This window comes from Zea mays, chromosome 2 (assembly GCF_902167145.1).
Source record: "Zea mays cultivar B73 chromosome 2, Zm-B73-REFERENCE-NAM-5.0, whole genome shotgun sequence".
In the NCBI taxonomy this organism is placed as follows: Eukaryota; Viridiplantae; Streptophyta; class Magnoliopsida; order Poales; family Poaceae; genus Zea; species Zea mays.
Genome location: NC_050097.1, coordinates 191,459,711 through 191,485,713, shown reverse-complemented (window position 1 = coordinate 191,485,713; position 26,003 = coordinate 191,459,711). Strand labels below are relative to the sequence as shown.

General features: G+C 50.0%; 1 protein-coding gene across 1 annotated transcript; it reads right to left on the bottom strand.

Moving 5' to 3' along the window:
- Nucleotides 1-16,178: 16,178 nt before the first annotated feature.
- LOC103647486 (protein WEAK CHLOROPLAST MOVEMENT UNDER BLUE LIGHT 1) lies at nucleotides 16,179-25,137 on the bottom strand. The gene is made up of 3 exons (XM_008672017.3): nucleotides 24,913-25,137; nucleotides 18,185-18,762; nucleotides 16,179-18,073 (listed from the first exon to the last, which is right to left on the bottom strand). The coding sequence occupies exons 2-3, from the start codon at nucleotides 18,689-18,691 to the stop codon at nucleotides 16,298-16,300; spliced, it is 2,283 nt and encodes a 760-aa protein (XP_008670239.1). The 5' UTR covers nucleotides 18,692-18,762; nucleotides 24,913-25,137; the 3' UTR covers nucleotides 16,179-16,297.
- Between the last annotated feature and the right edge of the window lie 866 nt (nucleotides 25,138-26,003).

Genomic DNA, 26,003 nt, shown 5'->3' with positions numbered 1-26,003 from the left:
GGCATGTCCAAACCCTCCGGGGTACGGTATGCGGTCACCCTGGGACCGGCTGACGGCCGTCTCGACCTACGGACCCTCGGGTTCTGAGGAAGATGACGAGCCCGACTTTTGTTGGGATTTCTCCGAACTCGGTAACCCCAGTGCCATGCGGGACTTCATGACCGCATGCGAGTACTGCCTTTCCAATTGTTCCGACGGTAGCCGCAGCTCCGGCGACGAGGATTGCGGCCCAAGTCGTGAATGTTTCCACGTCGATCTAGGGGGTCCCAGCGAAGGCAACCATCTTGGTATACCGGAAAACGGTGATCCCCCTAGGCCTGCGCCTCGCGTTGACATCCTTCGGGAGCTAGCTGTGGTCCCAGTCCCTGCAGGGGGTCAGGACGCACAGCTCGAGCAAATCCGCGAGATGCAGGCCAGGCTCGACGAGGGAGCAGGAACACTTGAGCCGTTCCGGCAGAACATCAGGCAGGAATGGGCGAACCAAGCTCCGGCCGGAGAAGCGCGACATCTACCCCAGGGCATCCAGCACCGCATCGCCGACGATGTCAGGGCAAGGCCGCCACCGGCTTTTAGTGGGGTCGGCCAGAACCTGGCTGCAGCAGCGATACTTCTCCGCGCGATGCCGGAGCCATCAACCACCGAAGGGCGGCGTATCCAGGGAGAGCTCAAGAATCTCCTGGAGGATGCCGCGGTCCAACGGGCTGAAAGCTCTGCCTCTCGAAGGCAGGGGTACCCCTCGGAGCATCGCGCCGCGACTTCCCGATTCATGCGGGAAGCCTCGGTCCACACCGGGCGCACGCGCAACACGGCGCCTGTGGCCCCGGGTCGCCTCGGCAACGAGCACCACCACCGCAACCGTCGAGCCCACCTCGACGAGAGGGTGCACCGAGGCTACCACCCCAGGTGTGGGGGACGCTACGACAGCGGGGGAGGATCGGAGCCCCTCGCCCAAACCACCTGGTCTGTAGGCTTTCAGCCGGGCCATACGACGGGCGTCGTTCCCGACCCGGTTCCGAACCCCGACTACTATCACAAAGTACTCGGGGGAGACGAGGCCGGAGTTGTGGCTCGCGGACTACCGGCTGGCCTGCCAACTGGGTGGAACGGACGATGACAACCTCATTATCCGCAACCTCCCCCTGTTCCTCTCCGACACCGCTCAAGCCTGGCTAGAGCACCTGTCTCCGGGGCAGATCTCCAACTGGGACGACCTGGTTCAAGCCTTTGCCGGCAACTTCCAGGGCACGTACGTGCGCCCTGGGAACTCCTAGGATCTCCGCAGCTGCCGCCAGCAGCCGGGAGAGTCTCTCCGGGACTACATCCGACGATTCTCGAAGCAGCGCACCGAGCTGCCCAACGTCACCGACTCGGATGTCATCGGCGCGTTCCTCGCCGGCACCACCTGCCGCGACCTGGTGAGCAAGCTAGGTCGCAAGACCCCCACCAGGGCGAGCGAGCTGATGGACATCGCCACCAAGTTCGCCTCTGGCCAGGAGGCGGTTGAGGCCATCTTCCGGAAGGACAAGCAGCCCCAGGGCCGCCAGCCGGAAGATGTCCCCGAGGCGTCCACTCAGCGCGGCACCAAGAAGAAAGGCAAGAAGAAGTCGCAAGCGAAACGCGACGCCACCGACGCGGACCTTGTCGCTGCCGCTGAGTACAAGAACCCTCGGAAACCTCCCGGAGGTGCCAATCTCTTCGACAAGATGCTCAAGGAGCCGTGCCCCTATCATCAGGGGCCCGTCAAGCACACCCTCGAGGAGTGCGTCATGCTTCGGCGCCACTTTCACAAGGCCGGGCCAACTTCGGAAGGTGGCAGGGCCCACAACAAAGACAAGAAGGAGGATCACAAGGCAGAGGAGTTCCCTGAGGTCCATGACTGCTTCATGATCTACGGTGGGCAAGTGGCGAACGCCTTGGCTCGGCACCGCAAGCAAGAGCGTCGGGAGGTCTGCTCGGTAAAGGTGGCGACGCCAGTCTACCTAGACTGGTCCGACAAGCCCATCACCTTCGACCAGGGCGACCACCCCGACCGCGTGCCGAGCCCGGGGAAATATCCGCTCGTTGTCGACCCCGTCATCGGCAACGTCAGGCTCACCAAGGTCCTCATGGACGGAGGCAGCAGCCTCAACATCATCTACGCCGAGACCCTCGGGCTCCTGCGGATCGATCTGTCCTCGATCTGGGCAGGCGCGACGCCTTTTCATGGAATCATCCCCGGGAAACGCGTCCAGCCCCTTGGACAACTCGATCTGCCCGTCTGCTTTGGGACTCCCTCCAACTTCTGAAGGGAAACCCTCACGTTCGAGGTGGTCGGGTTCCGAGGAACCTACCACGCAGTGCTAGGGAGGCCATGCTACGCTAAGTTCATGGCCGTCCCCAACTACACCTACCTCAAGCTCAAGATGTCGGGCCCCAACGGGGTCATCACCGTCGGCCCCACGTACCGACACGCGTACGAATGCGACGTGGAGTGCGTGGAGTACGCCGAGGCCCTCGCTGAATCCGAAGCCCTCATCGCCGACCTGGAGAGCCTCTCCAAGGAGGCGCTAGACGTGAAGCGCCATGCTAGCAATTTCGAGCCAGCGGAGACGGTCAAATCCGCCCCTCTCGACCCCAGCAACGACGCCTCCAAGCAGATCCGGATCGGCTCCAAGCTCGACCCCAAATAGGAAGCAGTGCTCGTCGACTTTCTCCGCGCGAATGCCGAAGTCTTTGCATGGAGTCCCTCGGACATGCCTAGCATATCGGGGGAAGTCGCCGAGCACTCGCTGGACATCCGAGCTGGAGCCCGACCCGTGAAGCAGCCTCTGCGCCGATTCGACGAAGAAAGGCGCAGAGCCATAGGCGAGGAGATCCACAAGCTGATGGCTGCAGGGTTCATCAAAGAGGTATTCCATCCCGAATGGCTTGCCAACCCTGTGCTTGTGAGAAAGAAAGGAGGGAAATGGCGGATGTGTGTAGACTACACTGGTCTAAACAAAGCATGTCCGAAGGTTCCCTACCCTCTACCTCGCATCGATCAAATCGTGGATTCCACTGCTGGGTGCGAAACCCTGTCTTTCCTCGATGCCTACTTAGGGTATAACCAAATCAGGATGAAAGAGTCCGACCAGCTCGCGACTTCTTTCATCACGCCTTTTGGCATGTACTGCTACGTTACTATGCCATTTGGTTTGAGGAATGCGGGTGCGACATACCAAAGGTGCATGAACCACGTGTTCGGCGAACACATTGGTCGAACGGTCGAGGCTTACGTCGATGACATCGTAGTCAAGACGAGGAAAGGCTCCGACCTTGAAACGACATTCCGGTGTCTCAAGGCGAAAGGCGTAAAACTCAACCCCGAGAAGTGTGTCTTCGGGGTCCCCTGAGGCATGCTTTTGGGGTTCATCGTCTCCGAACGGGGCATCGAGGCCAGCCCGGAGAAAATCGCGGCCATCACCAACATGGGGCCCATCAAGGACTTGAAAGGCGTACAAAGGGTCATGGGATGCCTTGCGGCTCTGAGCCGCTTCATCTCGCGCATGGGCGAAAGAGGCCTACCTCTGTACCGCCTCTTAAGGAAGGCCGAGTGCTTCACTTGGACCCCTGAGGCCGAGGAAGCCCTCGGGAACCTGAAGGCGCTCCTCACGAACGCGCCCATCTTGGTGCCCCCGATGCCGGAGAAGCCCTCTTGATCTACGTCGCCGCTACCACTCAGGTGGTCAGCGCCGCGATCGTGGTTGAGAGACGAGAAGAAGGGCATGCATTGCCCGTCCAGAGGTCGGTTTACTTCATCAGTGAGGTACTGTCCGAGACCAAGATCCGCTACCCACAAATTCAGAAGTTGTTGTACGCGGTGATCCTGACGCGGTGGAAGTTGCGACACTACTTCGAGTCTCATCTGGTGACTGTGGTGTCATCCTTCCCCTTGGGGAGATCATCCAGTGCCGAGAGGCCTCGGGTAGGATTGCAAAGTGGGCGGTGGAAATCATGGGCGAGACAATCTCGTTCGCCCCTCGGAAGGCCATCAAGTCCCAAGTCTTGGCGGACTTTGTGGCTGAATGGGTCGACACCCAGCTTCCAGCAGCTCCGATCCAACCGGAACTCTGGACCATGTTTTTCGACGGGTCGCTGATGAAAATAGGGGCAGGCGCGGGCCTGCTCTTCATCTCGCCCCTCGAGAAGCACCTCCGCTACGTGCTGCGCCTCCATTTCCCGGCGTCCAACAACGTGGCTGAGTACGAGGCTCTGGATAATGGGTTGCGCATCGCTATCGAGCTAGGGGTCCGACGCCTCGACGCTCACGACGACTCGCAACTTGTCATCGACCAAGTCATGAAGAACTCCCACTGCCGCGACTCGAAGATGGAAGCCTACTGCGACGAGGTTCGGCGCCTGGAAGACAAGTTCTACGGGCTCGAGCTCAACCACATCGCCCGACGATACAACGAGACTGCGGACGAGCTGGCTAAGATAGCCTCGGGGCGAACAACGGTTCCCCCGGACGTCTTCTCCCGAGACCTACATCAACCCTCAGTCAAGACTGACGACACGCCCGAGCCCGAGAAGGCCTCGGCCCAGCCCGAGGCACCCTCGGCTCAGCCCAAGGCACCCTCGGCCCCCGAGGGTGAGGCACTGCGTGTCGAGGAAGAGCGGAGCGGGGTCACACCTAATCGAAACTGACAGACCCCGTACCTGCAATATCTCCACCGAGGAGAGCTGCCCCTCGACCAAGCCGAAGCTCGGCAACTGGCGCAGCGCGCCAAGTCGTTCGTCTTGCTGGGGGACGGGAAGGAGCTCTACCACCACAGCCCCTTAGGCATCCTCCAGTGATGCATATCCATCACCGAAGGCCAGCAGCTCTTACAAGAAATACACTCGGGGGCTTGCGGTCACCACGCAGCGCCCCGAGCCCTTGTTGGAAACGCCTTCCGACAAGGTTTCTACTGGCCGACCGCGGTGGCCGACGCCACTAGAATTGTCCGCACCTGCCAAGGGTGTCAATTCTACGCAAGACAGACCCACCTGCCCGCTCAGGCTCTGCAGACAATACCCATCACCTGGTCGTTTGCTGTGTGGGGTCTAGACCTCGTCGGTCCCTTGCAGAAGGCACCCGGGGGCTACACGCACCTGCTGGTCGCCATCGACAAATTCTCCAAGTGGATCGAGGTCCGACCCCTAAACAGCATCAGGTCCGAACAGGCGGTGGCGTTCTTCACCAACATCATCCATCGCTTTGGGGTCCTGAACTCCATCATCACCGACAACGGCACCCAGTTCACCGGCAGAAAGTTCCTGGACTTCTGCGAGGATCACCACATCCGGGTGGACTGGGCCGCCGTGGCTCACCCCATGACGAATGGGCAAGTAGAGCGTGCCAACGGCATGATTCTGCAAGGACTCAAGCCACGGATCTACAACGACCTCAACAAGTTTGGCAAGCGATGGATGAAGGAGCTCCCCTCGGTGGTCTGGAGCCTGAGGACAACGCCGAGCCGAGCCACAGGCTTCACACCGTTCTTTCTAGTCTATGGGGTCGAGGCCATCTTGCCCACAGACTTAGAATACGGTTCCCCGAGGGCGAGGGCCTACGACGACCAAAGCAATCGAACAAACCGAGAAGACTCACTGGACCGGCTGGAAGAGGCTCGGGACATGGCCTTACTACACTCGGTGCGGTATCAGCAGTCCCTGCGACGCTACCACCCCCGAGGGTTTCAGTCCCAAGACCTCCAGGTGGGCGACTTGGTGCTTCGGCTGCGACAAGACGCCCGAGGGCGGCACAAGCTCACGCCTCCCTGGGAAGGGCCGTTCGTCATCGCCAAGGTTCTGAGCCCGGGACATACAAGCTGGCCAACAGTCAAGGCGAGGTCTACAGCAACGCTTGGAACATCCGACAGCTACGTCGCTTCTACCCTTAAGATGCTTTCAAGTCGTTCATATACCTCGTTCACATACAAAGTCTAACCATCAAGGAAGGGTCAACCTTGCCTCGGCAAAGCCCGACCCTCCCTTAGGGGCTAGAAAGGGGGGAACCCCCTCTGCGTCAAAATTTTCCTCGAAAAAAGTCTTCCATCAAAAAGACTTTCGCGTCTCCTGGCTATATCAGTAACAGGACCCCAAGAAACGAATAGGGGTGCATGTAAGTGGCAAGGCCGACCGAGCCGAGGGATTCCTACGCCTCTAGGATACGGATACCTCACTCGTTGCCAACCACGAAAAATAACTCTTACTTGGGTAAGCAATCCTGCTACTGACGAACGAGTCCGGATACGCAAAACAGGAGGAAAAGGGACACAACCTTATATTACGATGATAAAGTGTTCGGGCCTCGGCGGCCGAAAAAGACACGGATGCATTCAAAATAAACTGCTCCGGCAGAATCAGGCGTCGCCCGGAGAAGGGGCCGCACCCTCAGCTTCGTCTCCACCCTCGGCGAGATCCGCCCTGGCCTCGGACGACGGCGCAAGCGAGAGGATCTCTGCCTCGAAGGTGGTCGCCAGCACCGCGCTTGGGCCCGCGGCGGCCGCGTCAAGCCTCTGGACTTCGGCCAGGGCAGCTTCATCTTCGTCAGGAAGGCAATACCCTTCGCTGACCCGCTCCAGATCCACGTCATAGTGGGAAGCGAGCACGGCGAAGGCCCGCCTGACGCCGTGATGCAGCGCCTCGCAGAGTCTGCCACGCGCATGGTCACCCAAGGCCTGCAGGCGACTTTGAGGGGAGCTTCCCGAGGGGACGTCGTCGAAGCCAAAGACCTGGCAGAAGGCCGAGATGGCCTCAGACATGGCCGCGTGGTCGGCCTCCCTCTGCTCGGCCGCCTGAGCAAGCGCCTTGGCAGACTTATCAAGGGCAGACTCGAGCTCTGCGAACAGCCAAAGCGGAAGACTTCAAACACGAGTTGAGGAACGAAGCCTAATCGAAATCTTAAAACAGCCAAGACATACCTTCGGCTCGGGCACGCTGCTTCGAGGATGCAGCTTGGGCCACGGCTAGGTCTGCTGCAAGGGCTTCGGCCCGAGCAGACGCCTCGGCTAACTGGACTCCAAGAGCCTCGGCCCGGCTTTCGGCCACGGCGGCCCGGCTCCGAGATTGGTCCCGCTCGCCGGTAACCTGGTCAAGCTCCGACTGCTGCCGCTGCGCCTCTGCGCGTGCCGCTGCTGCCTTTGCTCCCAGATCGACACAGAGCAACCGAAGGTCCGCCACCTCAGCGCTCTGTTGGGAGAGGCGCGCGGTAGCCCTGGCAAGCGTGGTCCTCAGGGGCCGCAGCGAACCCCAGACATCGACCTCACGGCGGATGAACGACGACTTGGCGACGCTCAAATCCGTCAGATCCTGAGGAAAGGAAGCGGGGCGTCACAAAGAATGCCTTAATCACGTGAAAGGTATGCTTGAAATCATTACCTGGAGGATCTTGGGAATGTCCCTGCAAAGGACCTCCAAGGTCGACCGGAGCGACCCCACCGTTGCCTCGGCACACTCACGAAGCTCGTCCCAAGACTGCTCCTCTCGCTCATCGTCAAGAACGAAGAGGGGATCCGAGGCCCCGCGGGTCCGGAACCGAAGCAACTGGCGCCGCCCATCGGAACTGCGCCACGCAGGGACAAGGCTGCCGCTCGACGGGACGGGTCGCGGTTCCGCGCCCCCCTCCTCCGAGGCACCAAGTAGCGACGCCTCGGCCATCTCAGCATCGGTGGCGACGGGTGGCTCCATAGCCAGAACGGCAACGGCCTCGGCAGTAGCCGGCGCCAGCGCCGGCAGCATGTCTGGTGGGCCCGAGGCCACAGCCACGCCAGCAGCCTCCCCCAGCGCGACGACCGCCTCGACAGAAGAGTCAGCCTCGGGAGCTCGCCCCACGGCAACTGGTGCCGCCTGAGCCCCCCGCTGTGGGGCGTCTTGCGAGGGGGTCAGTTGGCCGGCAAGGCCCGGCGTGGCACTAGCTGCAGAAGTCGACGCCATCATGAGGACCTTCCGGGGAGCCAGACCGGTCGAACCGTGCCTCCGCTTGCTAAGGAGAAAAGGAAAATCAGGATCGGGACATACGAAGGAGGCGCCAGGACGAAGATATCCTAAGATACTTACCCACTCTGGGCCATGATCAATTGTGCCTGTGGGGAGGTCTCTCGAACCTCGATCCCCGAAGGTACCACCGAAGTCTACCCCGCTGCCGGCTTCGGTACCATCCTCGCCTTGGGCGCCCTAGGCACCCGAGGGACGGACTGCCCAGACACAGCCACGACGACCCGAGGATCACCCTCCTGCGCAGTCGGCACAGGCGACGGTTCTCGGGGAACAGGCAGCTCGGCCTGACTCCCCAGGGTCACCTCAACTACCTCGACCAAGGGGTCAAGTACCCCCTCGGTCTGCCCCCGCTCTTCGGACCGGGACCCCGACGTCCCGGCCCCGGATACCGACGGCACCAGCCTGCTCGGGGGCTGGCTTGATGACCCCTAGCCCAGCCTCAGATCCGGGCTGAGGCCGAGGCGGGCAGCCATGTCGTCGTCTTCGTCATCGTCTTCATCGTCGTTGTCGTCGTCAGGCGTCTCCGGCGATGGCTCCCTCGGGAGCCCATCCCTCTCCTGCCGACGACGGAGCCTTTCCAAGGTGTCCCGAGCCCACGTCCACTCACGGGCCCGAGCCTTCTTCGCGTCCTTCTTCTCCTTCCTCTTCTCCGCGGCGACCCTCCACGCAGCTCGGTCCACCGCGTCCTCCAGGACCGGCGGCAGGAAAGGCTTGTGATGCCCTACCTCCTGAGACAGACGAAAAGTCTCGGCTGTGAGAATCAAGGGCAATCCGACACAAGAAGCAAGAAGGAGCGGACACTCACCAGGGACACACACCCGTGGTCGGGACGCATCAAGAGCTGGGAAAGGGCGCCGGCGTCCGGCTTCCCCAACGTGCCAGCTACCCACCTGTGGAGGTCGTCGACGGGAAGGGGATCCGAGGACATCCGCGAACCCTCCAAGTCGACCCCCGCGTCATCTCCCAAAGCGGCAGCCGCCGCTCCGTCAAAGGGAGCACCCTCCGGCGATGAATGGCAGCAACCACCCCCGCGGCGGTGAGACCTTTTTCTCGCAGCTCCTCCAAGGCCTTCAAAAGGGGCTGGAGATTCTTCTGTCTATCATGCGGGGTCCCGTAGCGCCAGTTCTCGGCAGCAGCGGTCACCACTCGTTGAGAAAACGATGGGAGCCTCCCGTCGTCATTTCGGAGATAAAACCACCGGCGCTGCCACCCTTTGTTCGAAGACGCGAGGATGGCAGGGATGTACTGCAGCGTCCGCGCCTGCCTCAGCTGGAGGATGCAGCCACCGGCCCGCACTGCCATGCGAACCCTTCTTTCCCCAGTCGGCGAGGAAAAAAGCTCCGCGGAGAAAAGATGGGTCCACAGGTCCCAGTGGGGGGCAATCCCCAAGTATCCTTCACAAACCGCCGCGAAGATGGCGGCTTGCGAGATGGAGTTGGGACTAAGGTTGTGCAGCTCCACCCCGTAGACGTGCAGAATCGCCCGCATAAAACGGCTCGCCGGCACTCCGAACCCCCGCTCGTGAAAGGAGACGAACCTCATCACATACCCCGGTGGCGGGGACGGGGCGGCTCCGCTCGGAGGGGCCATCCACTCCGGCTGCGAGTCACCGGAGAGAGGGCGAAGCAAACCATCAGCGACAAGGGCCTCCAGGTCATCCGCCGTGACGGTGGAGAAAGGCCACGGGTCGCGCGGCGAAACAATGGTCACCCGGTCAGCCATCACCAAGCAGAAGAGGTGGTGGCGGAGAGGACGAGGTGCACGGTTTCCTTTCTCTGGCTATTCCCTCGGGTTGCGAAAACCTAAGTGGGAGGCGAGCAGCAGAGTAGAAAACCGCCACCAGTCCCTCTCTCGAATATATGAAGGCCCAGGCAAGACCCGTTCAACACTTCGCCCGAACCCGCCGCGAGATTCAAAACTCAACGCGAGACGCCCGTTCCTCGAACAGCTTGCGCACGCACAACGGCTGCCCCGCGAACCACTCGTCCCGTTGCATTAACTCTGCGGCAGGACAGGCGGCACCTTTGGCAGGAGAAGCAGGCGACGCTTCGCTTCCGCCATAATGACCGCGTCAAAAAAGGTGCGCCACGTCGTTTGATTTCGTATCCTTTTCCTCTTCCTCTTTCTCTCTCTTACAACAGGGACCGGGAAAGGGGACACCCCGAAAGGGATCCTTCTCCGCGAAGGAAGCGGGCTCCGAGCCCCCCTACTGATCAGAGGTTCAAAGGCTGGCCCCTTGGAAGGGTTCAACAGCCGCCTCAGAGCACTCGGGCTCCGCGCCCACTACTGGTCAGAGGTTCAAAGGCTGGCCCCTCGGAAGGGTTCAACGGCTGCCTCAGGCCACTCGGGCTCCGCGCCCACTACTGATCAGGGGTTCGTAGGCTGGCCCCCGAAGGGTTCGACAGCCGCCTCAGACGCAGAGTGAGGGATGACCCTGGGTACGTTCGATACATAACCAAGGCTCGGGCTACACTCCCAAGGTACCCTAGGACATTTCCGAGACCAACGGGAACGATCTTGTAACGGAATCCCACCAGAGGGAGGCATCGAGCCCTCGGACCCCGTCAAAAGGGGACCGGGTCCGGCAAATCACCCGCAGGTACTTTTGGAGCGCGCCTCCGGGCCACTAGCCGACCCCTAACGAATGGGGCACGGGCGTCCACTCGGATTACCCGTTAGCAACTCACTGGAGACACCATGTTCGGCGCCCTCCGAGGGCAACATGGCGCTTTCCCCCCTCCTCCTTGCGGAAAGGCGACGCAGGGGCATATATAAAAAAGTTGAGTCTGTCCTTGACCGTCCTCTCGCTCTGTGCGGAGGCTCGGGGGCTGCTCTCGCAAACCCGGCTCCGGCCAAACCGTTGACAACGTCAACATACCAGCCCGAGAACTTGGGACTCGACTGTGCACCCGGGCTACGGCCAGTTCGCATGAGGGAACAACCAGACCGGTCGAAGCATCACGAAACGCCTTAAGACCTCGAAGGAGTCAAACCACTCCTCCGAGGCCTCGGGGGCTACACCCGGCGGGTGCGCTCGCGCACACCCACCGGAACGAAACACAACCGAGAAAGGTCGACCCCCTTGCAAAAAAGTGCGACAAAAGCCTCCAAGCGAGTATTAACACTCCCTTCGAGGCTCGGGGGCTACTGTCAGGGACCATAATTAGGGGTACCCCCAAGACTCCTAATCTCAGCTGGTAACCCCCATCAGCACAAAGCTGCGAAGGCCTGATGGGTGCGATTAAGTCAAGGCTCGGTCCACTCAAGGGACACGACCTCGCCTCGCCCGAGCCCAGCCTCGGGCAAGGGCAGCCGACCCCAGAGGATTCACGTCTCGCCCGAGGGCCCCCTCAAGCAACGGACACACCTTCGGCTCGCCCGAGGCCCAGTATTCGCTGAGAAGCAACCTTGGCCGGATCGCCACACTGACCGACCGTATCGCAAGAGCATTTAATGCAAGGATAGCCTGACACCTTATCCTGACGCGCGCCCTTCAGTCGATAGAGCCGAAGTGACCGCAGTCATTTCGCCGCTCCACTGACCGGCCTGACAAGAAGACAGTGTCGCCTGTGCCGCTCCGACTGTTGTGCCACTCGACAGAGAGAGGCTGACAGCAGCCAAGTCCGGCTTCGGACGCCATAGGAAGCTCCGCCTCGCCCGACCCTAGGGCTCGGACTCGGCCTTGGCCCCGGAAGACGACGAACTCCGCCTCGCCCGACCCTAGGGCTCGGACTCGGCCTCGGCCCCGGAAGACGACGAACTCCGCCTCGGCCCCGGAAGACGACGAACTCCGCCTCGCCCGACCCCAGGGCTCAGACTCGGTCTTGGCTCCGGAAGACGACAAACTCCGCCTCGCCCGACCCCAGGGCTCAGACTCAGCCTTAGCCTCAGACGATGGTCTCCGCCTCGCCCGACCCGGGGCTCGGACTCGACCTCGATCTCAGAAGACAGACTCGACCTCGACCTCGGAGGAGCCTCCGCCTCGCCCGACCCAGGGCTCGGACCGACCACGTCACAGGGGGGCCATCATTACCCTACCCCTAGCTAGCTCGGGCTACGGGGAACAAGACCGGTGTCCCATCTGGCTCGCTCCGGTAAACAAATAATGATGGCGCCCCACGTGCTCCATGACGACGGCGGCTCTCGGCCCCCTACGGAAGCAAGGAGACGTCAGCAAGGACTCGACAGCCCCGACAGCTGTCCTTCCACAAGGCTCCAGCGCTCCTCCGACGGCCACGACATCACATGAACAGGGTGCCAAAACCTCTCTGGCTGCCACGACGGCATGTACTTAGGGCACTAGCTCCTCTCTGCTAGACACGTTAGCACACCGCTACATCTCCTATTGTACACCTGGGCCCTCTCCTTACGCCTATAAAAGGAAGGTCCAGGGCACTCGTACAAGAAGGTTGGTCGCGCGGGAGAACGGGACGGCGCGTACAGGCCTCTCGCCCCCTCCCACGTGGACGCTTGTAACCCCCTACTGCAAGCGCACCCGACCTGGGCGCAGGACAACACGAAGGTCGCGGGTTTCCCCTTTACGCCTGTCTCCATCTAGTCTCTCCCCTTCGTGCTCCGTCTCGCGCCGACCCATCTGGGCTGGGGCACGCGGCGACAATTTACTCGTCGGTCCAGGGACCCCCCGGGGTTGAAACGCCGACACAAATAATTGGACTAACTAGTTTGCTCTAAATTATATATTCTACAGGTGCATAAAGGTTCAAAACAAACCAATAAAAGATTGAAGAAAGGGTTCAAATTCAAAGGAGCAAAGAAACCGAGTGTGCCCTGGTCTGGCTCACCGGACTGTCCGGTGTGCCACCGGACAGTGTCCGGTGCACCAGGACCGTACAGTGTGGGCAGTTCGGGTTTCTCCAACGCCGCTCCGCTATAATTCACCGGACTGTCCGGTGTACCACCGGACTGTCCGGTGCACCAGGGGAGCAACGGCTACCAGCGCAACGGTCGACCGCAATGGACACCTGCAAACGCTACAGTGCGCGCACAGTGCGCGCAGAAGTCAGAGCAGCCGTCAGAGACGCACCGGACAGTGAACAGTGCCTGTCCGGTGCGGCATCGGACTGTCCGGTGCCACAAGAAGATAAAGCTCCAATGGTCGACTGTGCCCGAACCCTAACGGTTGGGTGACGTGGCTGGCGCACCGGACAGTGTCCGGTGCGCCCATCGACAGTAGCCCCTCCCCAACGATTGTTTGGTGGTTGAGGGCTATAAATACCCCTCAGCCACCTCCACTCCAACCATCCAAGCATTCATCACACTTCATTCAATACAAGAGCAAAGTGTGACACTCCAAGACACAAATCAAAGCCTCTGATCCAATCAAAGTCCCCAATTCAATTCTAGTGCTTTAGGACTTGTGAGAGGATCGTTCTTGTGTTTCTTTGTTGCTCTTGTTGCTTGGTTGGATTTCTTCTTTCTCTCATTCTTATTCTCAAAGCTTTGTAAGAGAAGCAAGAGACACCAATCGTGTGGTGGTCCTTACGGGGTCTAAGTGACCTAGGAAATCAAGGAAGAAAGCTCACTCGGTCTAGGTGACCGTTTGAGAGAGGGAAAGGGTTGAAAGAGACCCGGTCTTTGTGACCACCTCAATGGGGACTAGGTTATTTAGAACCGAACCTCGGTAAAACAAATCACCGTGTTCATTCGCTTTACTTCTTGGTTGATTTGTTTTCCCCTCTCTCCCGAACTTAACATTTGTTCTAACGCTAACCCCGGCTTGTAGTGTATTTAAAATTATAAAATTCAGTTTCTGCCTATTCACCCCCTCTAGGCGACTTTCAGTACCCGTTTCATCCGTCCAACAATGTGCGGAAGATGATTCGGGGCTACTACATGTCGTATATCGGTACAAGGCCAAGTTATATGAGAAGTTTAGGATGCATGTCACGACCCTCGCCTAGAACCATGGGTGAATCCAGGATCCAAACCAGGGGCACATCCAGGATCCCATCACGCCCCGAGTTGATCTATTAGATATAATATCCATCCAATACATTTTGATCTTAAAATAACAGATATACCTAGAGATATATGGATCATGCTCCGGACCACGGACCGGGTGTATAGTTCCATCCACCATGCCGGGAACCTAGGACAGTTCTAGCGGTGGGGTGTGTGGCGCTCCAGCCCCTATCGCTCCTCCTGAGCCCACGGTGTCCTACTAAAGTCTTTTATAAAATTTGAAACGTGCATATATGTGTTTTATGATTTTTTTTATTGTGTATTAATATTGTAACATGATACTACTTCGAAATTTACTTTAAATTATCATATATGCGCATTGTAAGTGATTTAGTGAGATTATATTGTGGTTTAATTTAGTTTTTCGTATTTCTTTCTGACTCCGTTCTTGCCTTGGACCCCGTGTCGACGTAAGCCTACTTCAACCAGATCGTGGCCTGCACGAGATGATACTGCCCGAGGTAGATCACAAAGTGGCATTGAGTGAGCACGATGCGGCTGGCGACGTCGGCCAAGGTGGTGCTCGTCATCTCAGCGCAGCTCGGAGCACGCTGAGAGGCTCAAGTCCATGTACTGCGGACATGCCACGGTGACCGGCGAGCATGTCAGCGTGCTGCAGCCACCGGGAGCCGGAACCAGCCACAGAACCACAAGGTGCTGGTGGAGATGTTCCTGCAGAGCTACTGCGACGTCTCTGTGGTGAGCGCGATCGTCAACGGTGTGCTACGTCGGTCACGGCCTCGCCAGGTTGAACCTGTGGCTGCTACTGCCACCACGGAACAAGACGGTGGCACACCTGCCCTGTGTCCGGGCAATGTCCATGGAGCCGTGCTTCCACGCGGCGCGGAGTTATGGCTGTAGGGTGTAGTGCCAAAAAACGTCAAATTAGCTAACGTCCCGTTTGGCTCATTGGAATTGAATTTCATTCTAATAATAATAATTTAGTCATATATCAATTAAGCTAATTCGGTTTTATACAAAATATATTTGTATACTATTATTAGTAAGACGTCGGAGATATTTATATGTTACATTTTCACTATAGAGGAGTGAAATAAAGAGTGTCATGTAAGTTATAGAATAGAAACAAATTCTACTAATGCATAAAATCATTTCCCATCCTCCACCCAAGAATTTGAGATAGGCTTATATCTGAACTTTGGAAAGTGGTGGAATGTTAAATTCCAAACTAAATAAGTTACTTTAATGAGTGAATTCCAATTCCTCTAAAATGAAGGGATCCAAACGCCACGTAATAGTTACCTAGCTAATTCCACTAGCAATTTTTAGCCAACTATTTATTTATCGTATATTAGTTAAAAATAAACTAACGAGCGACAAATATTCGAGAACGGAGGTAGTATCTATTAGTTCTAGTGCATTCAAACATCCTTGCAACATACAAACATGCAGCAGATGGCAATGCCTATATTTATTTGTTTTTGTTTGGAAGGAAGTTGCTTATATGCAACTCCACGGCATAAAAAATATTAGATAGATTATGTAATCTAGATACCAAGATTATGATACTTTATAAGCACGTCAATAGATATTTATACAATCCTAGAAGGAAATGAATAGGGCATTAGTATTAAAATTACTAGAATTGACACTTTCAATAGACAACACAACGAACCTGTTATGTCTGACAATCAATAAGGCCGGTTCTAATGCACCCGACGTATATCTACCACCACATCATTTATCATCCGGTCTATATTTACCATTGTTAGACTGTATACCACAACACTTCGGTGTACATTCTTTACCATCAGCCTACAATCACCTCAGCTATACCTCAGTTTTTATATTAACTTTTATTTAAAATGAAACACGACATTTTAACAAACTAAAAATAATATAATATACAAAAAACTTAAATAATTTATAAATAGTTTTTAAAATTTTAGTTTCATTTTCATTTTTTGGAAATTAGGCGATCGACACTGTCGATGTAGATCGACATCGACCGAAAAAGATCAGAAACGAGCGGTCGTAGTCCCACAGATCCACACATTTAACTAACGAGCGAGGCTACTTGACCGAGCTACCAGATTGTCACGGTCAGTACCACCCTACGTTATACCCAGCCTAAGTCATGTTGTATGCTCCTAACAATGTTAGCACAATGGGTCGATCATAGGGTCAGCTCAACAATGTTTGATATAAATCTACAACACACAAATGAGAGTAAATTTCAGAAACACTTGTACAATTGTGTTTGCACTGTAACCTATCTGCACAGGAGTACATTTACAAAGGAACCATACAAAATAATTTAGCGTAATATTATCAGTGGAAAGAAACATAACTTTCAATGTGTCTTCTTCCTAGACACGAACAGGGCCACTAAGGACCGTGGAAAGATTGACTTCCGTGGCTTTGGCTCCTTCACCCTAGTTGCTGCTATAGTGTCAGCTCTAGACAATGTTCCAACCATGTGAGGATTGGATGTTGATGATGATGCATCAAAAGAAAGCGATGTACTCTTAAAATTGGGGATGTCATGAACGTCCGACTCATTCGCTTTACTTTGCTGCTCATCGTTGGCCCTCCTCTTCCGTAGTTCATTCTCCATGGTGAGCTTTCCATATTGCGCTGAATTGGCTTTCTCCTGTGCAGCCCTCAGCTCCAACTTCCTCTCATTGGTCTTCTTGATCGACTGCTCCAGCTGATTCAAGCTTCTCACCTCTGCATCCTTAGCTTCTTTTATTTTTTCAACGGCCTTGATGACCTGCTTCTTAGCGAGGCCTTCAGCATCTTGGGCTTTCTTACTTAAGGCATTGTACTCCTCAAGTGATAACATCATATAGTTATTGCTTATTCGTTCATCTTGGGGCTCTATTTGTCCATCATCGTTGTATTCTTGCAATGCATTTGCTGAGGCATTTGCAATTTCTTTAGATGCGTTCACTGCAAGTATCTCCCTTGACGCTGCTTCTAGCCTCAGTTTGACAACATTAAATTGGGACTTCACTTGATCCACCTCTTCCCTAGCTTTTGCAACCTCATAACGTGCCATCTGAGCCTTAGTTTGTGCTTGTTCCATTGCTTCAGTTGCTTGTTGTAGCTCTGTTGGCATCTTAGCAGCTTTCTTTCTTTCATGGACAATGTTGAGCTCATATGTCATGTTGCTTTGCTCTTCTTGGAGAGATGACACAGAAAGCGAAGCGAGGTGCTCTTTGTGTTTCAATGCTAGTAGATCTGCCTCCTCCCTCTCTATTTCAACTCGTAATGTAGCAGCATCATTCCAAAATATCCTGGCATCATCCTTGGCCTTTTTTATGTCCTCCCTCATGTCCTCAAGCTCCTTCCTAGCACTTGCTAGTTTCAACTTGGTAATAACCATTGGTCTCTCCGCATCTCCATCTACACTTTCCCCTTTCAAATAACTAGAAAATTCATCTTGCAACTTCACGAGCAGTGTAGAGGCATCTTTTAGCTTAGATTCGAGATCTTTGTTGATTGAAACCGCATCATGCAGACTTTGAACATCCCCATCAGCTTGGCTCAGTTCATTTTGACAATTTTCCTTTTCTCGTTGATACGCTAAAGCCACTTTCAGTTTTTGTTCCTCTGCTATAATATGAGTAGCTTGTGAAGAGGTGAGCAACTCTTTTAATCTGATAATTTCAAGGGTAAGGTCATCCACAGTTTTCTCAACCTCCTGAGATGCAACACTAGATTCACATGCTTTTGTTTCAGCATTGTCCCTTTTAGTGTTTATGGACGTGTACTCCTTCTGAAGTTGTTGTAGCTCATCCTTCACTAAATGTAGTTCTGCCAAGGCACTAGCATAGCGGTACCTTGCAAGCTCAATCTCTGCTCTTGCTGCAGCACTCTCTCTACATGCAATTCCTTGTTGAATCTCTTTGAACCGTATGTCAGCAAGCTCCGAGTCTTGTTGTGCTTGTATTGCCTCAATTTGTGTCTTTTCTAGATTTAGCTTCAACCCTTCAATGGTTCTCCTAGTGGTACACAATTCCATGACAACTTTGCTTTTCTCAGCTTCCGCAGCTTCCGCTCTTCTTTTGTACCTAGGAGCATCTTCCAGTGCCTTATCAAGCTCATTCTGGACATTCTTACGTCTCTACACGATACAAATGGAATGGAAAGGCATGTTAATTTTGTGAGTTAACATCAAAAAGAGAGACAACAATATTGAGGCATACGAAGAATATATGAGGAGAATAGACATTACCTCTTTCCAATCAAGAATGCCTCCAAATTTGCTTACAGCCTCTTTAACAGATTCTATTGGTGCAGCAGTGTCAACAAGCACCCTATTATCTATAGACTGAATGAACCTCTCAGCAATCTCTGCTGCCTTATAAATGTTTTGCTCAGCAGAATTAGGGCGACTCTCTACCTTTTGTTCACCCAAGTTAAGGCCATTCTGGTCTTCTTTGTTTACATATAAGTTATTAATTGCAAGGCAACTTAAATCTTCACTAAAATGTCTATCGTGACTAGTTATACCCTTTCGTTCGGTCTGGTCATTGCAATTTTGCTCTTCATTGTTCAAACGCAAACCATTAATTGTAAGGGCACTTATGTCTTCACTTAGATGTTTGGTATGAACAATCGGGGCACTTATAGAGAAACCAAAGGGACTAGGAGGTTCTGAATCAATCAAACTTTCCACTAAATCGATAGATTCAGAAGGAACATGCATTTGTGGCACAATTTCCACATTCACTTCATCCATTCTGCAGGATGCAGGAGCTCGTTGAATGGTCTTTTCAGAAAATTATCATGGATAGACTTGATATAGGGTACCTGGAAAGTAATCACCATGTTACATGAAGGAATTGTCTTCATAATTCTAACTCATGGTTCAAAATCATATATATAATATACAATTTCCCATTATTCCCCAATAATAAAAAAAGAAATGAGTTGTCTTATAAAGAAAATATTTTGAATCATGAGTAAACTCCTCTTCATATTTACCATATAAATACATATTTTCTTAAGAAAGTTTAGTAACTCTATCAAAACATTATGAATCATGAGTAAATATAAATACATATTTTTAACAAAGTTTAGTAACTTTGTCAAAATATCCACATGTGCATACCCTAACGACAAAAAGTAATATTAAACCAATCAGCTGCAATTTCATCTACTACATGCATTTTTCATTGAAATAAAAAATTTATACATTTTGGATTGCTTTAATATGGATGTTTTTGAAAATTTTGTAAATCATGAGCGAAGTACTAAGGCAGAACAAGTCCGAGCAACCCTCACTCAGTACCAAACAGACACAAAATTATATACCCTATAAGTTGAATGGTACTTAATTGATAGCGGAGCACCACTGGTGACACCTCTCAAACATAAAACATTCATCTAAGTGCATTTACAACCCAATTTAGTCTGTCGTCACTTTAGCCGTATTTAGGGGCAAGTGTAAAAAATGAGACCATTTGTGGCACATTGTTACATGAACAAAAGATAGTTTCTTCTGCATTGTACATGTGACCTAGTCCCCGGTTCTCCCTCAAGAGAGTGTTGCAATGAGATCGAATACGGATGTCGATGACACTCGTATGCCAGGCACTCGTATGACTCATGGTTCAAGAAAATTACATATATAATATGTAGTCTTACTGTGTTTTCCAACAATAAAAAGAGAAATGGGTTGCCTTATAAAGAAAATATTTTGAATCATTCTTGTGACTAAAGTCCTCTTCAAATTTACCATATAAATATATATGTTCTAACAACAAAAATAAGATTAATCCAATCAATTGCAATTTCATCTAACGAAGTTTTTGGAAAATGCATCTTTTATTAAAAATGGAAATGATATACATTTTAGATTACTTTAGTATGCCTCTTTTTGGAAATTTTGAAAATTACGAGTGAAGTAATAAGTATAACAAATCTGAGCAATCTCCATTCCCACCAAACACACGCACACTATTCTATACGCTAGTGGAGCACCACTATCCTCCGACGACACCTCTAAGACTAAAACAACATCCATCTAATGATTTATACATACCCGTATTTACAACATTATGTATGCAAGAAGGTCATCTCATTAAAATGACAAAAACTACTCCTTATCCATAAGACAATTAGTTTCATCGTTCAAACATCATAAATATTTCTAAACTGACGTTCTCTAGCACAGTCGTGAATAAGGGTATCCAAACTGTAAAACACTCGTATTGCTGCTGTAAACAAAGTAATATTTTCATTAACTTGGAAAAACTATTAGAAAACCAAGCGATTTACAATTTTCCATTATAAATAGTGGGCTTCGCTAATTTGCCATTTGCCATCGAGTCTACAAATCATAGATATAGATAGACTCCAAATCATGGACACACATGACATGACATAATAGCAAAGAGGTAACGCTCAAGGTGGCAAAATTGCAAATACCCCCTAATCCACAACCCCACAATTGATACACATATATCACCTAACGATTGTTTTTTGAAAATCTGATTAGAAATATCCTAATATTCCAAATGTATAGTGAGACATAAATCAACTAATAATCAAGCATGTCGCCACGCCCCCTGCTCTACCGACCGGTCTCACGCTCACCCTCATAAATTAAGGCAAATGATTAGGGGAATTAATTAGAGAAGTTGATTCGGGAATTTGATTTTTATAGCAGTTATGTACACCATAAAACTAAGGGACTTTTACCTCTGTGCACACGGAAAATATGGCATGCGGTACATTGGTGAACACACTACATGTTCGAGCGTAAAATTTTTTGTTTTAAGCGTAAAAATCCTTAGTTTTGACCGTAAATACCGAACCAAAGTACAAGTAAATAGTGTTAGATATATCGTAAATGTTAATTCACTTTCATTATATAGCCCTCACGTCCATGTGGCCAAATCAAAGGATTTAATTAGGGGATTTTATTAGGGAATTTGTTTTTTATGGCAGTCACAGACACCATAAATCAAGGGATTACTTTTCACTATACACACAGAAAATATAACATGTGGTACACTAGTGGACGCACTCCAGGTTTGAGCGTAAAAATCTTCAGCTTTGAGCGTAAAAATTCTCAGCTTTGGCTGTAAATATTGAGTCAATGTGAGAGACGTTGATAACTCTGATGTGTTGTATTAATGATCGTAAAAATTATTAAGTTTGAGCATAAATAGTGTTAGATATAACGTAAATACATTCAGAACCAATAGCTTTCCACATCTATGCGGCCACCATAAATCATGGGATTTGGTTAGGGGAGTTGATTAGGGAATTTGATTTTTTTATGGCAGCCATGGACACCATAAATCAAGGAATATTGTTTCACCGTGCACGCAGAAAATATGGCATGCAGTACACTGGTGAACGTACTCTAGGTTTGAGCATAAAAATCTTCAGTTTGACTGTAAATACCGAACCAATGTAAGATACATTGATAACTTTGATGTGTTGTATTCATGAGCTTAAAAATCCTCAAGTTGAGTGTAATATTGTTAGATGTAACTTAAATATTAATTGACTCCCAACCAACAACCCCTCATGTCCATGTGGCTACCATAAATCAAGATATTTGATTAGGGAATTTGATTAGGAGATTTAATTAGGAGAGGCGATTATGGAATTTAATTTTTTTTGGCAGTCACGGACACCATAAGCAAGGGATTGGGATTCCCTTGTCACTGTGCACACGAAAAATATGGCGTGCGAAACACTGGTGGACACACTCCAGGTTTGAGCATAAAAACATTAGTTTTGAGCGTAAATAGTGACCGATACAACGTAAATCCTCGCTGGATCGCCCGCTACCTCCTCGTCAAGGCACCGAGGGATCCGTACGCCACGGGACGCCTCCCTTGTTGGATCAGGCCACCATCTCTTCGTGGAACCGCCACACATGTAGCCCGCAGCCGCCGCCCATTGCCGCTCGCGCCTTGTGTAGCCATCGCCTAGTCGTTCGAGCCTCGTGCAACTGCCACCACCGCTTGTGCCTCCCGCGACTGCTGCCACAGTTGGGGCATCGCGCGGCTGTAGCCACTGCTTGGGCGTCATATGGCTGTAGCTGCCGCTTGAGCCTCACATGGACGCCGACGTCGCTCCTCTCACGATGCCACTGTAGCTCCTCTTGCGGCGCCGTTGTCGCTCCTCTGGCGACACCAGCATCGCACGGCCTCGCGCAACCGCCTTTGTCGCCGCTGGTGAAACCCTAATCGTGGTTATTTGGGGGAGGTTTTATAAATGGCCCAAGGCCTGGTCTGGTTGAAGTGGTGCGGTTAAACCAGATGCACCATTAGGCCAAGGCTTTCTCTAGCTATTGAAAAATCAGGTCTCATAATATACTATATATATAATACAAACCCAAACTAGACATCTAATAGGCTATCATATTGATAAATGTCTTTTGTTCATGATGAATTATGTGAGTACCTCATGAACTTGTTCAACAAACACTTTTGTAAAGATGATCCACCCTATCGACTAGAGATTAGACCAAGAGACAACTATAACGTCTATCTATGGTACAAGGAGCTATATATGGTCGATGGTGAGGAAGCTGATCCATCTTTTGTTGTTAATGCTTCCTTCAAAACGACGTGGCGTTTGGATTTCTTCATTTTAGAGGAATTGGAATTCACTCAATAAAGTAACTTATTTAGTTTGAAATTTGACATTCCACCAATTTTCAAAGTTTAAATATAAGCCTATCTCAAATTCATGGGGTGGAGGATGGAAAATGATTTTATGCATTAGTAGAATTTGTTTCTACTCTGTAACTTATATGACACTCTTCGTTTCACTCCTCTATAGTAAAAATGTAGCACATAAATATCTCCGACATCCTGCTAATGATAGTATATAAATATATTTTACATAAAATTGAATTAGCTTAATTGATGTATGCCTAAATTACTAGTATTAGAATGGAATTCAATTCCAATGATCCAAACGGGGCGTAAGGTCCATTTGGATCATTAGAATTGAATTTCATTTTAATAATCATAATTTAGACATAGATCAATTAAGTTAATATCATTTTATACAGAACATATTTATATATTATTGTTGACCATATGAGAGAGATATTTATATGTTATATTTCTACTACAAGGGAATGAGTCAAAGAGCGTGTTACAAGTTGTAGGGTAAAAATATAGACTAGTGATATATAAAATCAATTTCCACGCTTCATCCTATAAATTTTGAATATACTTATATCTAAACTTTAAAAAGTGGTAGAATGTCAAATTTCAAACCAAATAATCTACTATATTAAATAAATTTCAATTCCTTCAAAATGAAGGGAACCAAACGGTCCCTAAGATAAGTTGATTGTACCATGTTTTCCAATAGTAATTGATTTGGTTTGCTAAAGACGTGTTTGAAGGTTTCTTCCATTGTTATCATGTAGGTTAGATCTAATGTAGAAGATGCCGATGAGATATGCAACGTGTTTCAATCCACTGAACACATCTGTAAAGATGAAGAACTAGTTGACAGTTGTAACTACTACTTCACCATCCAAGTTGCATTGGAGCGTCACACATTTGTATTGAAACTATGATCCACAAGAAAAACATGAGTCACACGCCATGTTTTTAAACGATTTTTCTTACGCCCCGTTTGGATCACTGGAATTGAATTCTATTCTAATAACGGGGCGTTTGGATCCCTTCATTTAGAGGAATTGGAATTCACTCAATAAAGTAACTTATTTAGATTGGAATTTGACATTCCACCACTTTCTAAAGTTCAGATATAAGTCTATCTCAAATTCATGGGGTGGAGGGTGGGAAATGATTTTATGCATTACTAGAATTGGTTTCTAATCTATAACTTACATGACATTCTTCGTCTCACTCCCCTATAGTAAAAATGTAACACATAAATATCTTTGACATCTTGCTAATAATAGTATACAAATATATCTTGCATAAAACCGAATTAGCTTAATTGATATATGCCTAAATTACTATTATTAGAATGGAATTCAATTCCAATGATCCAAACGGGGCGTAATAGTAATTTAGTCATATACCAATTAAGCTAATTCACTTTTATACAAAATATATTTGTATACTATTATTAGCAAGATGTCCTAAATATTTATTTGCTACATTTTTACTATAAATGAGTAGAACGAAGAGTGTCATGTAAGTTACATATTAGAAACAAATTCTAATCATGCATAAAATCGTTTCCTATCCTACACCCTATGAATTTGAGATAGTCTTATATCTGAACTTTGGAAAGTGGTGGAATGCCAAATTCCAAACTAAATAAGTTACTTTATTGAGTGAATTCCAATTTCTTTAAAATGAAGGGATCCAAACGCCCCGTTAGGGTACTGTTACAACTAGGGAAAAATACACTTGCTTAATGAAAAATAGTGTGTCTGGTCGGGATAAAATATCTTATATAGGTAAATGTTTATGGTTGGGCCATCAACAAGAATTAAGGTCATTTACTGTGACGCACCCATTTTTAATCTAAGATTATTAATACTTGGCCACCCTGATAAAATCATACCGTATATTTTATGATCTTGGTCTGTGTTTCTAGGACAATCTACTATTATGTGCCTCATCGCAATAAAATTGGTGAGGATGCATTGAATAAAATTTAACACACAAAACACAAAATAGTGGTACAACAATGTGCTTAGAAAAACCATGTGCACATATTTGTAGTAATAATGGTCTACAATCTTGCTTGTCCTTAGAATTGTCATGATGTCGTCATCCAAGAGTTAATTTCCTATGATTAAGACAGTTGTATTTCTGAGGAGAAGAATTGACTTTGTTCTCAAAACACAGGTTCACATCACCCATAATGCACAATGCTAGGTAAATCCATGCAAATTTTTCCCCCAAACTAAAGACAGGTCAACTCGAACAACAATATATAACAACTCAACTAATCAATCACAAAGATAACTAACAGGAGAAAGGAAATGTGCAATACCTCATTGAAATCCCTTTTCGTTATCTCCCTTCATGGCATGTGGTTTCTTGACCGTGTGGGAAGAATAAAAATCAGAGATATGGGGCCAAGTTGGGAAGAGAAGGAAAAGAAGCGGTAGCTAGGCTTTGCCATATGGAGACGGAGCAGGAGCAAACCAAAGGTAATCTCGACTATTTTTGGATGTCCCTGTCGCGTTTGCTCCATAATATTCCCTCCTTCCAAGATTAGGGGAGAGACACGGAACCATAGGCTCAAAATACACTCCGAAATTGAAGCGAGGAGGAGAAAATCGTTTGCTACCCTAGAGAGCCTGAGAGCAATATCTACCACAATGCAGTTTCTCGGTGTCCGCCGTCCCAACCACTGGTCACTGCCCCCTTGCCACTTGCTGCTACTTCTTCTAGCACATCTCTACTAGCCATTGCCCTCCACCACAATCAACTTACCTACCTATTGTATCTGCTGCTCTCGCAGCCTCCACTGGTTGACCTGACCATATGGCTTCGCCACCTCCTATGCACAACAGTAATCTAAATACTTTTTATCAATAAACATTTATCAAAATTTACATGTTACCCACAAAAATTTACTAATTTTCATCGATATATCTAATTTTTATTGGCCTCCGGCTCTTGCAGATTAATGGACGAAAATTAGATAATTTTGTAGACGATCTATAGAAATTAGATCAAATTTTTATTGGCTACCGTCAACCAACGGAAATTAAACTGGCTAATTTTTGTAGGTTTACGTAGCCAATGAAAACTAGTATTACAAGTAGCAAATTAATTATTTATATCTATCCACATACAATACATATATACATATTCACATGCATCCATTTACAACACATGTATATTCATCCACACCACATGCATTCACAAACACATATATTCATCCACATCACATGCATTAACACATATATCAATCCACATCACATAAATCGTTTATACTGTATTTATGAATTCATACGAAATCTTCAAATATCATTAGTTGTTCAACTGTAAACCATTTCAAATAACATGACAAGTATCGATATTCATACATCTAGTATCATTGGTTGTTCAAGTCTAAACCATTTGGAATAATAT

Excerpts from the sequence above, each read along its gene's own strand:
- LOC103647486 (XM_008672017.3), bottom strand. The coding sequence starts at position 18,691 with ATGGATGAAGTGAATGTGGAAATTGTGCCACAAATGCATGTTCCTTCT. Across the intron at positions 18,074-18,184 it reads GCATTCTTGATTGGAAAGAG|AGACGTAAGAATGTCCAGAA; the intron begins GTAATGTCTATT and ends TGTATCGTGTAG.